Source organism: Bison bison, unplaced genomic scaffold (assembly GCF_000754665.1).
Source record: "Bison bison bison isolate TAMUID 2011002044 unplaced genomic scaffold, Bison_UMD1.0 scf7180017864371, whole genome shotgun sequence".
Taxonomy (NCBI): Eukaryota; Metazoa; Chordata; class Mammalia; order Artiodactyla; family Bovidae; genus Bison; species Bison bison.
Genome location: NW_011494943.1, coordinates 14,415,009 through 14,432,593, shown reverse-complemented (window position 1 = coordinate 14,432,593; position 17,585 = coordinate 14,415,009). Strand labels below are relative to the sequence as shown.

The window sequence follows — 17,585 nt, the reverse complement described above, 5'->3', positions numbered from 1 at the left end:
GAGTGAGTGAGGAAACTCTTTCAGGTGTTCCTTATCGTCTGGGGCATTGGGCTCCTCTTGGGATGGAGATGAAGCAGAATCCACTGGTGAAATAATTAGACTTGGAGACACAGCACACACCTTTTCTCTAAGAAGTAATGGTGAGTAATTAAACTTTAAATATCAGTTATTATTCAGCATACAGGTATGAAAATGTAAATAGTTATACCTGGAAGTTTTTAAAAGTTGAGAAGAATAGAGAGCCCTAACTGGATATCAGAATTGAAATTCCAGAATGCCACCATTACCCACTAAATATGAACAGTGGTCCAAAATGGATCAAGTGGGAGTCCCAGGTGCATGGGCAAAAGGCGTACGCAAGCTTGTCAGGTAATGTGTGGGGCTTCCCAAGTGGCAGTAGTGGTGAAGAAGCCGCCTGCCAATGCAGGAGACGCAGGTTCGATCCCTGGGTCGGGACGATCCCCTGGAGGAGGGCATAGCAACCCTCTCCAGTATTCTTGCCTGGAGACCATGGACAAAGGAGCCTGGTGGGCTGTAGTCCCTAGGGTTGCAAAGAATCGGACATGACTGAAGAGACTTAGCATGCATGAATGCACATGTGGGACTTGATACCCTCGGAAGAAAAGCGTAGATGCAGCTTAACAGTCTAGTCACATTCAGAATACCCACTAAGTATAGTTTTCCAAGCTGGGTGACTCATTTCTTTCATAGTTTCAACCAAGTCCGTACATCCAGAGGCAGTTTTTCTCCCAGGCTCAGGCCCCATTTCCGACAGTCTACTGCTTACCTACAGGCCGGCTTTGAGCCTCTCACCTCGCCGTCCTCCAGCCATTCCACTTCTGTTCTGCTCATCTTGGTTGTCGTGCTCTTTTTTTGTCATCATATATTGAGTTGGCTGAAAAATTCATTTGGGTTTTACATAAGATGGTACAGAAAAACCCGAACAGACTTTTTGGCCAAACAAGTTTCTTTTTTTTTTTTGGCTGTGCTGCACAGCTTGAGGGATCTCAGTTCCCTGACCAGGGCTTGAACCTGGGCTGCAGCAGTGAAAGCACAGAATCCTAACCATTAGGCCACCAGGGAACACCGTATAGTTTCTTTTGTTGGAATACTCTTCCTCTTTGTCCCTGGAAGACTCACTCTGTACAAAGCCCGGCCTCTGAGGCTCTGTATTCCCACAATGGGGTCTCCTTGCCTTATTTCACTAACACCATTCTCAACATTGCACAATAACTTTCGAGGTTGACGTTACGTAAACTGAGTTGCGGGGGCAGCAGCCACCTCATACACTCAGCCAGGGTGTGTGCGGTGCCTTCCCTGTGCCAGGCAGTGGTGACGCAGCACTAAACAGGCGCACACACAACTCCCTTCCCTCGCGGCACGCATACTCTACTGGTGGGGCAGTCAGTAAATAAGACAAATAAGTGAAATGTGTAATAAAATTTTTCATATTTGTCTTGCTACTACTGCTAAGTCACTTCAGTCGTGTCCGACTCTGTGCGACCCCATAGACGGAAGCCCACCAGGCTCCCCCGTCCCTGGGATTCTCCAGGCAAGAACACTGGAGTGGGTTGCCATTTCCTTCTCCAATGCATGAAAGGGAAAAGTGAAAGTGAAGTTGCTCAGTCGTGCCGGACTCTTAGCGACCCCATGGACTGCAGCCTACCAGGCTCCTCCGTCCATGGGATTTTCCAGGCAAGAGTACTGGAGTGGGGTGCCATTGCCTTCTCCATCATATTTGTCTTAGTATCCCCCAAATTAGGAAAACATCAGGCCCACAGTTAAGTATATTTTGGAGTTGAAGAACAGGAATGGTAGAGTTAAATGAAGTACATTAAATTATGGCAGTCAAGTGTCCCACATTCTCTTCCAGACGCTGTACCGGCTGTGTGACTTAGGACAAGTCCCTTCTCTTTTCTGAGCCCCTGTTTCTTCCAGTGTGAAGTTAGAGAATTCAACAAAACCATCTCTGAAATCCTTCTGTGCTTCAGTACCCTTAATTCCAAAGAATAGACTCTTCTTTCCAAGGAATTGTGTTCAAAGAGCCTGAGCCTGGGAGGTCAGACAGTAGGCCATAGACTTATACTTGGCATTAAGGTGGGCAGAGGAGCAGAATACCAGAGTCAAGTGTAGGTAATGCAAGAAGGTTTCTTCAAGGCAGAGAGTCAGATGAAAGGGATGGTGGTTTTAGAAATGGTATTCTGTGATAGCCAGTGCATGTAGAAAGGCTGTATCTATAAAAAGTGAATTATTTGCTTTCAGATTTTAGCTATTCAGATGAAACTCAATTCAAGGGAAAAAGAAAAGGTTGAGAGAAAAGCGAGGCTGAGGTGTTTGGGTTTGATATCATATGGTAGCTTCCTTTTATATTGGATTTAAGTCATCAGATAAATGTCATCATACACATCCTTAGACATCTAATTCAGACTTTAATTCCAGGATTATAAATCTTTATTGCAGTATAATTGATATATTATTATACAGGTGTACAATATGATTCTTTATTTGTGTATATTGTAAAAAGAATACCACAGTATATCTTGTTGTTCAGTCACTCAGTCGTGTCAAACTCTTTGTGACCCCATGGACTGCAGCATGCCTGGCTTCCCTGTCCTTCACTATCTCCCCGAGTTGGCTCACACTCATGTCCACTGATGAATGATCCCATCTAACCATCTTGTCCTCTGTCTCCCCCTTCTTTTCCTGCCCTCAGTCTTTCCCAGCATCAGGGTCTTTTACAGTGAATCAGTTCTTTGCATCAAGTGGCCAAATTTATTGGAGCTTCAGCATCAGTCCTTCCAATGAATATTCAGGGTTGGTTTCCTTTAGGTTTGACTGGTTTGATCTTACTGTTCAAGGGACTCACAAGAGTCTTCTCCAACACCACAATTGGAAAGCATCAATTTTCGGCACGCAGCCTTCTTAATGGACCAATTCTCACATCCATACATGACTCCTGGAAAAACCATAGCTTTGATTAGAGGGACCTTTGTCAGCAAAGTAACGTCTCTGCTTTGTCATATACTCTCTAGGTTTGTCATAATTTTTCTTCCAAGGAGCAAGTGTTTTTTAATTTCATGGCTGCAATCACCGTCCACAGTGATTTTGGAACCCAAGAAAATAAAGTCTGTCACTGTTTCCATTTTTTTCCACATCTGTTTGCCATGAGGTGATGGGACCAAGTGCCATGATCTTAGTTTTTTGAATGTTGAATTTTAAGCCAGCTTTTTCACTCTCTTCTTTCACCTTCATCAAGAGGCTCTTTTATTCTTCTTTGCTTTCTGCCATTAGGGTGGTGTCATCTGCATATCTGAAGTTGTTGCTATTTCTCCTAGCAGTCTTTATTCCAGCTTGAGCTTCATTCAGCCTGACATTTCACATGATGTACACTGCATGTAAGTTAAATAAGCAGGGTGACAATACACAGACTTGATGTATGACGTACTCCTTTCCCAGTCTTGAACCAGTTTGTTGTTCCGTGTCCAGTTCTAACTGTTGCTTCTTAACCTGCATACAGGTTTCTCAGAAGGCAGGTAAGGTGGTCTGGTATTCCCATCTCATTAAGAATTTTCCACAGTTTGTTGTGATCCACGTAGTCAAAGGCTTTAGCGTAGTCAGTGAAGCAGAACTAGGTATTTTTCTGGAATTCCCTTTTTCTATGATCCAACAGATGTTGGCAGTTTGATCTCTGGTTCCTCTGCCTTTTCTAAATCCAACATGGACATCTGGAAGTTCTTGATTCACATACGGAGAAAAAGTATTTTTAAACCTTTTCTAAAATTGAGCCTAGCTTGAAGGATTTTGAGCATTACTTTGGTAGCATGTGAAATGAGTGCAATTGTGTGGTAGTCTGAACATTGTTTTGCATTGCCCTTCTTTGGAATGGGAATAAAAACTGACCTTTTCCAGTCCTGTGCCCACTTCTGAGTTTTCCAAATTTGCTGGCATATTGAGTGCAGCACTTTAACAACATCATCTTTTAGGATTTGAATTAGTTCAGCTGGAATTCCATCACCTCCACTAACTTTGTTTGTTGTAATGCTTCCTAAGGCCCACTTGATTGCATAGTCCAGGATATCTGACTCTAGGTGAGTGATCACACCATCATGGTTATCTGGGTCATTAAGACGTTTTTTGTACAGTTCTGTGTATTCTTGTCACCTCTTCTTAAATATCTTCTGCTTCTGTTAGGTCTATACTGTCTCTGTCTTTATTGTACCCATCTTTCCATGAAATGTTCTCTTGGTAGCTCTAATTTTCTTGAAGAGATCTCTAGTCTTTCCCATTCTGTTGTTTTCCTGTATTTCTCTGCATTGTTCACCTAAGGGTTTTTTTTATCTCTCCTAGCTGTTCTTTGGAACTCTGCATTCAGATGGATATATCTTTGCTTTTCTCCTTTGCCTTTCACTTCTCTTCTCAGCTATTTGTAAGGCCTCCTCAAACGCCTTTTTGCATTTCTTTCTCTTGGGGATGGTTTTGATCACTGCCTCTTGTACAGTGTTATGAACCTTTGTCCATAGTTCTTCAGGCACTCTGTTTATCAGATCTAATCTCTTGAATCTATTTGTCACTTCCACTGTATAATCATAACAGATTTGAGTTAGGTCATACCTGAATGGTCTAGTGGTTTTCCCTACTTTATTCAATTTAAGTCTGTATGTCTAATTAACATTCGTTACCTAAAACTTACCAATTTTTTTTTATCGTAATGAGAACTTTTACGATTACTCTGTTAGCAGCTTTGAAGTAAACAACAGTATTTTTTCTTAAAGCCTTTTTAAAATTGAGATACAGTTAACGTACAATATTATATAAGTGTTAGGTGTATAACATCGTGATTCACAATTTTTAAATTTTATACTCCATTTATAGTTTTTATAGGTCTTCCCTGGTGGCCCAGATGGTAAAGAATCCACCTGCAATGTGGGAGACCCAGGCTTGATCCCTGGGCCGGGAAGATCCCCTGGAGGAGGGCATGGCAATCAACTCCAGTATTGTTGCCTGGAGAATCCCACAGACAGAGGAGCCTGGTGGGCTACAGTCCATGGGGTCACAAAGTCAGGACACAGCTGAGTGACTAAACACGTGGTTATACAATTTGGCTGTATTTCCTGTGTTGTATGGTATATCCTTGTTGCTTTATTTTATACATAATAGTTTGTACTTCTTAACCCCCATCCCTGTCTTGTCCCTCTCTCCACTAGTAATCGTTAGTGTATTCTCTGTGTCTGTGAGTTTATTTCCTTTCTGTTACATTCACTACTTTTATTTTGTAGATTCCATATATAAGTGATATCATATATAGCATTTGTCTTTCTCTAACTTATTTCACTTAGCATAATACCCTCAAAGTCCATTCATATTGTTGTAAATAGCAAAATTTTCATTCTTTTTTATGACTGAGTAGTATTCCAGCGTGTGTGTACATAAACCATGTTTTTTCTATCCATCCGTTAATGAACACAGGTTGCTTCCTTATCTTGGTGATTAGAAATAATGCTGCTGTGGACATTGGGGTGCACGTGTCTTTTCAAATTAGTGTTCTCTTTTATTTTGAATATATAGCAAATGTGGAAGTGCTGGGTCGTATGGTAGTTCTATTTTTAGCTTTTTGAAAAGCTGCTGCATTGTTCTCCACAGTAGCTGCACCAATTTACATTCCCACCAGCAGTGTGCAAGGGTTCCCTTTTCTCCACATCTCCACTGACATTTGTTATCTGTGGTCTTTTTGATAAGCCATTCTGACCAGGTGATAATCTCATTGTGGTTTTAATTTGCATTTCTCTGATTAGCAGTATTGAGAGTCTCTTCATTTACCTGTGGCTGTCTGTATGTCTTTGGGAAAATGTCTGTTCAGGTTTTCTGCCCATTTTTAAATTGGGGTTTGTGTTTTTGATGTTGAGCTGTAGAGCTGTTTTTATACTTTGGATATTAACCCCTTGTCAGTCATGTCATTAGCAGATGTTTTCTAATTTTAAAGGTTGTCTTTTTGTGATGGTTTTCTTTGCTGCGCAGAGCTTTTAAGTCTAACTAGGTCTCATTTGTTTCACTTTCAATTGTTTATTTTTGGTTTTGTTTCCTTTGCTTTAGGAGATAGATCCAAAAAGGTATTGGTATGATTGTTTCAAAAAGTGTTCTGCCTATATTTCCTTCTAGGAGTTTTATGGATTTGGTCTTACATTTAGACCTATAATCCATTTTGAGTATATTTTTTGTATATGGTGTGGGAAAATGTTCTAGTTTCACTCATTAATATGTAGTTGTCCAGTTTTCCCAGCACTACTTATTGAAGAGACAGTCTTTATTGTATTTTTTGTCTTGTCATAGATTAATTGCAATCTGTATATATACATGATTGTTTTAAGTTGCTGATCTCTCACTTTCAAGCCCTTTTTAACAGCCCTGCATTTGTACTTTCCTTCCCTCACAATTACTGTTTTTGATTTTATATTTTATATCTAATTATTTTGTGGATCCCTTAACTGGGCTTCCCTGCTGGCTAAGTGGTAAAGAATCCGCCTGCCAGTGCAGGAGATACAGGTTCAACCCCTGGGTTAGGAAGACTCCCTGGAGAAGGAAATAGCAACCCAGTCCAGTATTCTTACCTGGGAAATTCCATGGACAGAGGAGCCTGGCAGGCTACAGTCCATGGGGTCACAAAAGAGTCAGACATGACTTGGCAGCTAAACAACAGTTTCTTATTGTGGATATTCATGATTTTGCTACTTTTGTCTTCTAACCTTATTAGCTTTGTGTGTGGGTGATTTCCTACCTTTTCTGTATGGTTGCCTGTACCAGTGAACATTTTCATTTCATAATTTTCATGTTTCTACTTATAGCCTTTGTTTTTCATTCAGAAGGTCCTTTAACATTTGTTGTAAAACTGGTTTGGTGATGTTGAACTCTTAGTTTTTGCTTGTCTGTAAGGCTTTTGATCTCGCTATCAAATCTGAATGAGAGTCTTTCTGGGTAGAGTATTCCTGGTTGTAGGTTTTTCCCTTTCATCACTTTAAATATAGCCTGTGACTCCCCTCTGGCCTGCAGAGTTTCTCCTGAGAAGTCAGCACATAGCCTTGAGGGAATCCTCTTGTTTCTTCTCCCTCATTGCTTTTAGTAACAAGAGCAGTTTTTAATTTTTACCCTTAGAACTAGAGTTGTCTTGTAATGTGGGACTTCCTGCACTTCCTGGACTTGGATATCTGTTCCTTTCCCAGGTGAGGGAAGTTTTCAGTTATTATGTCCTAAAATATGTTACCAGCTCCTTTTTCTCTCTCTTCTCCTGGAACCTGTACAATGGGACTGTTAGTGCACATGATACTGTGCTAGAAATCTATTAAAATGTTGTCATTTCTTATCATTTTCAAAAATTCATTCAGTGTCACTGATTTCCACTGCTCTCTTCTAGCTGGCTGATCCATTCCTCTATATCATTTAGTCTATTTTTAATTCCTTTTAGTGTATTTTTCATTTCAGTTATTGTATTCTTCATTTCTGTTTTTCTCTTTAGTTTCTCTTTGTTAAAAACTTTGGCTTCTCATTCTGTGCAGCCGTTGTTCGCTCGAGTTCTTTGATCATCTTATACGATCACTACCCTGAACTCCTTCTCTGGTAGACGTCTGTCTCCGCTTCACTTGGTCCTTCTGAAGTCTCACCTTGTTGCTTTGTCTGGAACGTGTTCTTCTGTCACCGCATTTTGCCTAAGTTGCTATTTTTATTTTTGTGTATCTGGTATGTTGATTATGTTTCCCTACTAGAGAAGTGGCTTTTTGTTGGAAATGCCTTATGCATCCCAGCAACATGTCCCCCTCTCGTCACCTGAGCTGTATGCTCTAGCAGTTGTCCCTATGAGGACTGCGTGGGGCCTTCGGTTGTGGTGGGCTATTCGGTACGCTTGATTAGCCCTTGGTCCAGTTGGTTGCCAGGCCTTGCCTTGTGCAGCTGCTGGTTGGCTGGTCAGAAGGTGGCTAACTGTGTAACCTCAGAGACCCCCAGGGCTAGTGCTGGCTCAGTGGTGGATGGAGTCACTCTTGAAGGCTGCAGAGCTGTTTCCTGCTGGTTGGTGGGTAAAGCCATATCCTGGCTTAGTGCTGCCTTATACATGGGCAGAGCAGGTCTTGGAGTCTGGTTGCAGAGCCCAGAGCTGGTGTCTGATTGCTGGGTGTGGACAGTTCCTGACACAGTTGGGTACAGGGTCTGGGGTGTCCTGAAGCTTGTGTTGGCCTGCTAGTGGCCAGTGCTGGGGCCCAGCTGTCCCAGTGAGGGGTCTGGCCTGCTGATCCACTTATTGCAGGACTAGTTTTCTTGCATCTGATGTCTGTCCCCTGGTGGGAGAAACTGGTCCAGAGGCTAGAGCAGGCTCCCTCGAGGCCAGGGCCAGGGCCAGCGGATCTAGATCTTGGAACTGCTGCATGCTCACTGGTGGGTGAAGTTCAGGGGGTCTTAAGGCAGCCTGTCGGCTGATGGATGGGGCTGTGTCCCTGCTAAGTTGCTTGGCCTGAGGTGTCCCAGCACTGGTACCTGCAGGCTTTGGGTAGGGCCAGGTCTTGGTGCTAATAAGCTAGAGGTAGGATTCCACAGTGCCGCTTGCCAGCACCAAGGTCCATCCATGTGGCAGATGGAGTTCCTCACAATGGCTGCCACCAGTGTCTGTGTGCCCAGGGTGAGCTGCCGCTGCCACCTGTCTCACCAGGAGACTCTGAGTTCAGGAAGTGGGCCTGGCCTAGGCTCCTCTCAAATTACTGCTTCTGTCCCCAGTCCCAGAATAGAGATTTTGTGTGTGCCCTTTAAGAATGAAATTTCTTTCCTGCAGCCCTTTGGGACTCCTAAAAGTAATCACCACTGCCTTCAAAGCCAGATGTTCTGAGGGCTCATCTTCCCAGAGCAGGACCCTCAGGCCAGGGAGCTTACTCCTTTGGGAGAACCTCTGCAATGTAATATTCTCCAGTTTGTGGTCCCATACGCCTTGGGGTATGGGACTTGACTATATTGCAAGTCTGCCCCTCCTGCCATCTCGCTGTGGTTCCTTATTGATGTCTTTAGTTATAGAAGATCTTTTTTGGTAGGTTCCTATCTTTTTCATCAACTGTTGTTCAGCAGATGGTTGTGGTTTTGGTGTGCCCATGAAAAGAAGTGAGTTCAGATTCTTTGTACTCTGGCATCTTGGCCATCCTCCCTTCCTTATATCTTTTCCATGAGTAAGGAGAAATCCCTTCCTAAGCACCTTGTAATAAGATACACAGCAGGATCTCATCGTGATGCAAACCTGGCCGAGGCATGTTGCTCTGTGACTTGAGTTGGGGAGGCGATAGTGAGGCCTCGTAAGAGCTGGGTTTGCTTTACATTTGGCGTGAACAGGACTCATGGAGGAGGAGGCTTCTGGCGTCCAGGGCACTGCCCACTCAACACAGTGTTAATTGTAGTCACCATACTTGTACACTGGGGCTTCCCTAGTGGCTCAGACAGTAAAGAATCTGCCTGCAGTGCCAGACACCCACATTCGATCCCTGGATTGGGAAGATCCCCTGGAGAAGGGAGTGGCAACCCACTCCAGTATTGTTTCCTGGAGAATTCCATGGACAGTGGAGCCTGGTGGGCTACAGTCTGTAGAGTAGCAAAGAGTCGGAGACAACTAAGCAACTAAAACTTTTACTTACTGTACGTTAAATCCCCATGACTTATTTATTGTATAACGGGAAGTGTGTACTTCTATCTTCACTCATTTGTTCTACTGAGGACCTTTTTGTTTTTTGTAAATGAGATATTATGTATGTATTATATAAATACTTACATAATTTTTTTTTTGTGCCATGCAGCTTGCGGGATCTCAGTTCCCTGACCAGGGGTTGAACCCAGGCCACAGCAGTAGAAGTCCAGAATCTTAACTGTTAGGCCGCCAGGGAAATCCCTAACTGAAATATTATTAATGTTTACAGTAGAGAAGTTCACAATCTCTGCAGTGATAAAACAGTAGGTTCTAAAACAATCTGAAGATTGAGAGATAATTAAATGTGTAACTTTTAGTCTGACAAAAGTTCTAGATGATAACTAACCATGAGTCTTTCAGAGAAACCCCATCAAAAAAAGGGGGAATCCATTTTGTTTATGGGGAGTTTGTGTATTGTAGATTTCCAAGGCAGCAAAGCGGTATTTCCTCAATTTCAGAACTATTTTAATACCGCTTTCTATGTAATATATTATAGAGCTGATTCAAAATATTAACCATTCAAGAATTAGACAAAACTTGGGATTTCCCTGGTGGTCCAACGACTAAGATTCTGCACTTCCAATGGAGGGAGCCAGGATTCATTCCCTGGTCAGGGAACTGGATCCCACTTGCCCCGACTAAGACCTGGGGCATCCAGATAAATAAAAATAAATGTTTTTTTAAAAAGGAAAAAAATCAGAACATTTGTTTGATCTCTAAATCTTTGATTATGGTTCCAACCAAGACTTCTAGCTCGGAGATGCACCTGTGCGACAGTTGGCACTTCTGCAACCCTGGCCCCTGCTTTTCTAAAGCAGAGGAACGAAGCGCTGTGTAAAACTGCTTTTAAGTTACATAAATGACTCTGGGCTACAGAACTACATGTTGCTATTAGTTACAAAAAAGTAATTGGTATTTCAAGAAATCAGACCAACATAGTTCTGTGATTTATGTCATTTCTGAGATTTTTATCCTCAAGATACTAAACTTTTAGCTTTTAGTCTAACAGCAATAAAAAAATTGTACCTTTAATATTTTCTAGGTGCCCAAGGTCCTAATGAAATGCAGTCTAAAAAACCCTCAACCCTTCCATGCTCTAGCTCACAAGAAGAGGAAGTGCTGAACCCTCCCTCTAGTTTTTTGTCCAAGAGCAGGACATCCTTTGTTGAAGACAGTGAGTAGTAACGCACAGAGTTCTTGAGACTGTGGCTGGGAGCTGGAGGTGGTCGATCGTGAGCAGTGCTGTTAGCCTTTTTACTTTTGTTGCTCTATGGTTAATGTGATTCTTTTTGGTTTTACATGACCTCATTTGTAAATGTTTACTATTATGAACTTGGATGTCTTCTTTTTTTTTTTATTTTATTTTTAAACTTTACAATATTGTCTTCTTAAGATAGTCTTTGGTCATATGTTTTGCATCCACTTTTATTATCTAAATCCTCTCAAAGGCTTTAGGACAGTAAGAGTCTCTGATATATTAGTTTATCAGTTGGTGGCCTTCAAATTATATTAACTTGAAAAATATTCTCATTTCATATTATCTCTAGGATTTTCATATGGTTAGTATTATATATGGTCATAGTTAACGGCTATTTTTATAACGTATAGATGAACCATAATTTATACAGCTATTCAAGCCATTTAGGTTTTTAGTAATTTTTCATTATTTTAAAATAACTTTTTAGGAAACTATTATAATAATATTAAAATTATATTCTTCCTGATTTAATTAGGTCCCTACTTGTTCATTTAGAATGAGTCCCTATTTCCATTGTCTTTTTGGTGTACTTTTCTTAAAATCAGGTTTAAAATATATTTCTAAGTAGTGTGTGTGCACTTGTTTGTATAGGGTATATGTATATGTGAAATGATTTATGTCTCAATGTCCACTTTACTTTGTCCAACTAACAGAAATTTCTTCTGTGGATATGATTCCAAGTGCTAGGAAGTTAGGGGAGCCTATCCGGTCAGCTATTCCTTTACATCCCCCTTACCACCCTTCAGAGCCTCGAGCTCCCTGCCCCATAGGAAAAGAATACTTGCGTTCAAGTCACTGCTCCCCTACCATGAATTCTACTGGAGAAGGCACGGCATTTTCTACGGTAAGTGGAAAAGCTTGCTTTCAGCTGGACCAAAGCCTATAGATTTATTTAAAAGTTCTCTGCTAGACTAGTAGTCAAGAATACTGCACTAACCAGAGAGCACTGTAGTTCTTAAAATTCACCTCTGCATACACCTGCATATTCTCAGCCTGGGAAGATAGGGACAGGGTGACTGTAAAGGGGAAATAGGATGAGCCGACACTTACTGAGTGCTCATTTCTGTTAGGCCCAGTTCTGCATACTTTACAAATACTGGATAAATTACTTCTTACAGCACAGCTCTGAAGTAGATACTATTTTTATTTCTTATGGGGAAACTGAAATACAGGGTTTAAGAATCTTGTCTGAGGTCACACAGCAGTTGTAGAATTAGGATTAGAATTCAGGCATTCTAGCTTCAGAACCCATATTGTATATATCTAATTTAATAATTGAAATTATTTAACAGAAAGTATAAAAAATAATCTTTCAGCCATATTCCTATTAATCCAGCATGAACTACTATTAACATTCTGGCCTATTTGTTTCTACTCTTTTCTTTGAAAATAAAAGCCTTTTTTATACAGTCATCATGTTCCTATTTCCCCAGCAACAAGAGCACTCAGGTATGTGCCAAGAGTAGGTATATTTAAAAAATAATACACTGTCATTAAAAATTGAAACAGTACCAGAAAAGTAAGTTAGCATTAGGTGACTGTCATTCTAAACATTCTGAGCATCAGTTTAGGTTGGAGGGTGAACGGATAAAGAGAGCAAGGGATCATAGGTTAGTGGTTACTTTGAGGGGCTTGCAGGGGTGATGGAAGGGCTTCTGAGTTGTTGGGAATACTCTTTTTCTTTACTGAGTGGCAGTTAAATGGAAATCATTTTGAACCAGTTCTTGAGAAGGACACTAACTTCAGTTTTAAAAAGGTTTCTTTTAAATACGATTGTAATATAGTTTTTACTTAAAGGCATTAAATTTAATTTTACTTTAATAGAAGAAAAAGATACTGAAGTGAAATTAAAGAGATAGTTAAACATCAAATGTTTCTTAACCACAAGAAATATTTTCCATAAGATTCCCTCCAAAGTTAAGATATACATTGTTTAAAATGTTACATTTATATTCATATTTTAGAGGTTTTGCCTATTTGTTTTGAAGTTTCTGTTGACTCCTTCATATGAAAGAAAATGATTTTAATACTTTCCACTTGTGATTTGATCATTTTTTCACTGTCCAAGTGTAGCCATAACCTCTCTAAATTTTCGTATTTGAGACCACTTCACTTGCCTTTATATTTGAATGACATCCTGAGCCATGCTTTTTCTTTGAGGACAAGTTTACAGACATTGCTCCATTCCTTTGGCATTGGTGATCAGTAGAGTGTTTTGACAAATGGGTTTTTTAAAAAGGCAAAACATGGAGAATAAAGGGACCTAGCTTTCTATCACAGGTCCTCCCTTCCCATCACACACAATGTTGTTTTTTATGTCTTCCCTGTATCTTTTTCAAATAAATTCTCCTTTGTTTTTAATAGGAACCAGACAATAGAGTTTCCTTAAGTTCCAAGTTGTCTCAAGATAGCAAACAGGAAATGTATCCAGCTCGGGACCAAGGCCCTAGGACAAGGAAACTTCCCAGAGAAAAAAGGTAACAGCACTGCAGGCTTCAGTGTTTACAGGTTGTTACAGGGATTTGCAGAGTTAAGGGTATACTCTCCAGATGGAGCTGTGAAGGCCAGGATGAAATATTTGGCAAAGCATGAATTACAGTTGTTTTGAACTAAGTACTGTACACTTGTCTATTTAAATGTTATATCACTTTTTATTACAGATACGAAAACAGAGCTGCAGTCTCATCCTGGGATTCAACTTTCTCCCAGAGGGCAGGAAAAAGGTTAACAGAACAAGAATTACATGCAGTATCAGAGAAACTATCTCAGCGCCTCTCTGAACTAGATTCGGCAAGTCTTATTTTTTTGTCTTATCTGTATTGAGATTGCCATAGTTGGTGAGCGTTTAAGTGATTTTCCAATTAAGGTGAGAGCTAAGCTTAATGAACTAGAAAGTTAATTTTATCTTAGTTACTGTGAAAATCTGTAAATCAAGCAGATGGGACATAGGCTGAGAAATTATCTCCTAGCCTTTTATGGTATAACCAGATTTGGTACATATTCATACAAATTTTATCAAATTCTGATTAAATAACAGATGATTACATTAAACCATGTATATTTAGATGCATATGTATTGTTTCTCTTTGTCACTAAAGACATTCTGATATAAAATTGGATGAGCTCTGATTTTCAAAAATAAAATACTGTAGTTTGGAGATATCATTGAATAAATATATTAAGTCCCTATGTAACTTACTCTTAAGGTTACTGGAACTGATAGTCTGTGGCACTGATACATATCCTTTAGAAACTCTGCATAAGCGTCTGAAAACTTGTGCCTGAACCTGTGCCTAATTATCAGAGAAAGCTTTTAAAAGGTTTTATCTGTCTAATCCTTCCAACTTGCATTCTGCTGAAATCAGTAACAGATGTTAAAAAGAATTTTCTTGATAGATGTTAAAAAGTGCCCTGGGTGATCGAATGAAAGAAAAGACTGGCTCCGAAGAGAATATTGGAAATGAAGAGGTGGGAAGTGGAAATGATGAGACACTGTCTCAGCACAGTGATGGCATTGTGGAGTACGGACCGAAGAAGCCAAGGCCAGGTAAAGCCTGTATGCATTTCATCAAGATCCGTTTGAATTTTATCTTGTTCTTTTGTTTGGAACATATTCTACTATTTCTTCATTTTCCTGACTTTGTGTTGGTTTCTGAGCAGTATGTAAAACAGCCACTCTCTCAGTCCTGAAGGAGTAGTCTTGCACAGGAGGACTCTTAGCATTCAGCCCATCCCTAGCTCCTGGTTGGTTCTCAAATCTTTGTGGTTGTCCAAGCCACTCTCTTTTCTTAATGGCTCCTGGTAGTTGAGGGTGTGCCCTAACCCTTTTTGATGTGGGTTTTTTGTCATTTGGGTCACTCAGCTAGTGTCTGGATTCTTTTCAGAGGAAATTATTCCATATGTAGTATATGTTAGTGTCTCTGGAGGAGATGAATTCAGGAGCCTGTATATTACCATCTTGAACTGGAACCCTCTCACCCCTGTCTTTTTACTTAAAAACAATTTTTTTTAATGTTTTAATTGAAGGATAATTGCTTTATAGTATTGTGTTGGTTTCTGCCAAACATCAACATGAATCAGCCATAGATATACATGTCTCCTCCCTCTTGAACTTCCCTCCCACCTCCCTCCCTATCCTACCCTTCTAGGTTGTTATAGAGCCCCAGTTTAAGTTCCCTGAGTCATATAGCAAATTCCCATTTCACCTGTCTTTTTTGTTTAACAGCATTGTGTTACCTGTCTAAATATGCTATTTTTTTAAATTTACATAGATACTATATATAGTATTCTGCAACTTTTTTCCTGTTAACATTGTTTTAGAAATCTGTTCGTACTTCTGGTTCACTCATTATAACTACTGTGTAACAGAGTTCATGCTTCCCTGGTGACTAAGACGGTAAAGAATCTGCCTGCAATGCAGGAGAGACCTAGGCTTGATCCCTGGGTTGGGAAGATCACCTGGAGAAGGGAATGGCTACCCACTCCAGTATTCCCAGGGCTTCCCTAGTGGCTCAGACAGTAAAGAACCTTGCCTGCAATGTGGGAGGCGTGGGTTCAATCCCTGGGTTGGGAAGAGCCCCTGGAGAAGAGAAGGGCTACCTACTCCAGCATTCTTGCACAGAGAGTTCCACAGACGGAGGATCCTGGCGGGCTGCAGTCTACAGGGTCATGAAGAGTCGGACATGACTGACACTTTTCACTGATTTCATACAGTGTGTCTCATTTATATGAGTGTGTATTTTTATTTATGTATATGTGGATTTTTTTTGCTTCCAGATTTCAAAACTACAAACAGTTCTGCAATGAACAACTTGTAATATGTGCAAAAGCTGCTCTAGGATCCACATCTACTGGAATTGGTAGATCAGGGGTTTACACTTTCTTACCATTGCCAACTTCCCCTCCAGAGTGATCGCACACATTTGTACTTACATGAGCAATGCCTGACAAGTTTCCGGTTTGCCACATCCTTGCAGATGCTTCCTACTGCTTGTTCAAATAATTATCCCATTTTCCAGCAACTAAAATTCTGCATTCATTTTTATCTACTTTGGTCATCCCTTGTTTCTCTAGAAACAGTCCATTTCTCATCCAGAACTTACTTTTCAGATTTGTTTTTTAACTTTAAGAATACTTTTTCCTTGTCTTGATTATTTCCTCTCTTCCCTGAGATTTGGCTTAGGTAATCTCTAGGAACCCTCATCCTGTAATGTGCATGTTATACCATTTTGAAAACACATTGTAAGTTAAAATTTTATGTTTATTGGATCTTCAATTTCTAAAGAATACATTGTGGACATAGTAAAAATGTTATTAAAACACCATTTAAAACAGATTGTGTAAGTTAGTTTTACTTAATTTGAAAGATTTAAATTAAGAGAGTAAAGAGACAAATAAAAGCTCAAGGACACTTTACTTCTCTGGAAAAATTTATTTAGAAAGTTATCAAACCTTTCAAATTTCCTTGATGTCAGAGCTGTATTGAATTACTTGCTTTTCCAAAAAGGCACAGCATCCCCCTCTTCACAACTAGCAGATTCCTAAGTTTATCTATAAACAATGGGACATAAAAAGTTTTGTGGAGGGAAATAATTTGTTAGATCTCACAGGCAGTGTGGAATATGGGGGCTGGATCACTAAGTAGGGAAGAACAGGACTGCTTAAAAAGGCTAAATAACTTCTGTGTGTAAGGTGCTGCTTTATAAGGGTAAGGTGTGTGTGTGTACACATACATACACACTTACATCCCCCTCCTCAGGACCTACATAGGTAAAAGGTGAGCGGACACATTGCTATGGTTTACCTTTTTTTTTCCTCTCTCTACCACCAAGAGTACTAAGTACGGGCCTTTGTGTGCAGCAGGCATCCCACATGTTGCTCCATTTTCAACCCAAAAGTGAATATAGAAACTCAGTACATCTTTGAAACATTTTGAGTACATGTTTATGTGCATTTGTCTGTCTGCTTGGTATGATGAAACATACAAATAGAAGTTACTTAGAGGAGAGTACATTCAGCACATTCACAGTCTCTTTGGATTTGGTAAAAATCAACTACTTGGTGCCAGCTTAACATTTCTGGCTCTCAGAAACTCACAGTACGTGTCTCTTTGGTGTTGCAGGACTTGCCATGCATAGAAAGGCACCCTCCAGATCTCATTCACTCTCTCCATCTCCAGTTAACAAAAACAAACAATTCCAGATGGAGAGAAAAAAGCAGCGGAAACCAAAAGAAACAGATGTCCGCCGATTTCAAGCAAAGGTATATCCCATCTCTTGACTGTTACTAGGCAGCAGGTATTAGCATTATTTACCCTCAGCCAGATGCTACAGTGAACATGCTGTTGATGAAAGGCATAAAATGCATTTAGGATTCTTGAGCTGAGTGGATGACAAAATCATGTGACATGGCTTTTATGGTCCCCCATTATAAAACGTGTGCTCCTGAAACTCTAACAAAACTAACCTTATATAGCCCAGTGCTCCAGTGGATTAAGAAAGTGTATCAGAGTAGACTGATATTTTCAGAGAGAGGTTTAGAAATAAAGAGAACTTGAGGTGGATTAGATGTGACAGACCATTTGAGTTACAGATGGGATGAAAATCCCCAAGACAGGAATGAAAG

At 40.3% G+C, this 17,585-nt stretch overlaps 1 protein-coding gene across 2 annotated transcripts in view; it reads left to right on the top strand.

The window, feature by feature from the left end:
- The window catches only part of CEP95 (centrosomal protein 95kDa), a 36,997-nt gene that overhangs the window by 11,998 nt on the left and 7,414 nt on the right, over positions 1-17,585 (top strand). For both annotated transcript variants that reach the window (XR_826752.1, XM_010856406.1), the window contains exons 6-12: positions 25-140; positions 10,746-10,877; positions 11,615-11,805; positions 13,326-13,438; positions 13,622-13,751; positions 14,358-14,508; positions 17,083-17,222. Coding sequence is in view for 1 of the 2 variants with exons in the window: in XM_010856406.1 (XP_010854708.1) it covers positions 25-140; positions 10,746-10,877; positions 11,615-11,805; positions 13,326-13,438; positions 13,622-13,751; positions 14,358-14,508; positions 17,083-17,222 (973 nt within the window). In the remaining variant the exon portion in view is untranslated. The remainder of the gene's footprint in view (positions 1-24; positions 141-10,745; positions 10,878-11,614; positions 11,806-13,325; positions 13,439-13,621; positions 13,752-14,357; positions 14,509-17,082; positions 17,223-17,585) is intronic.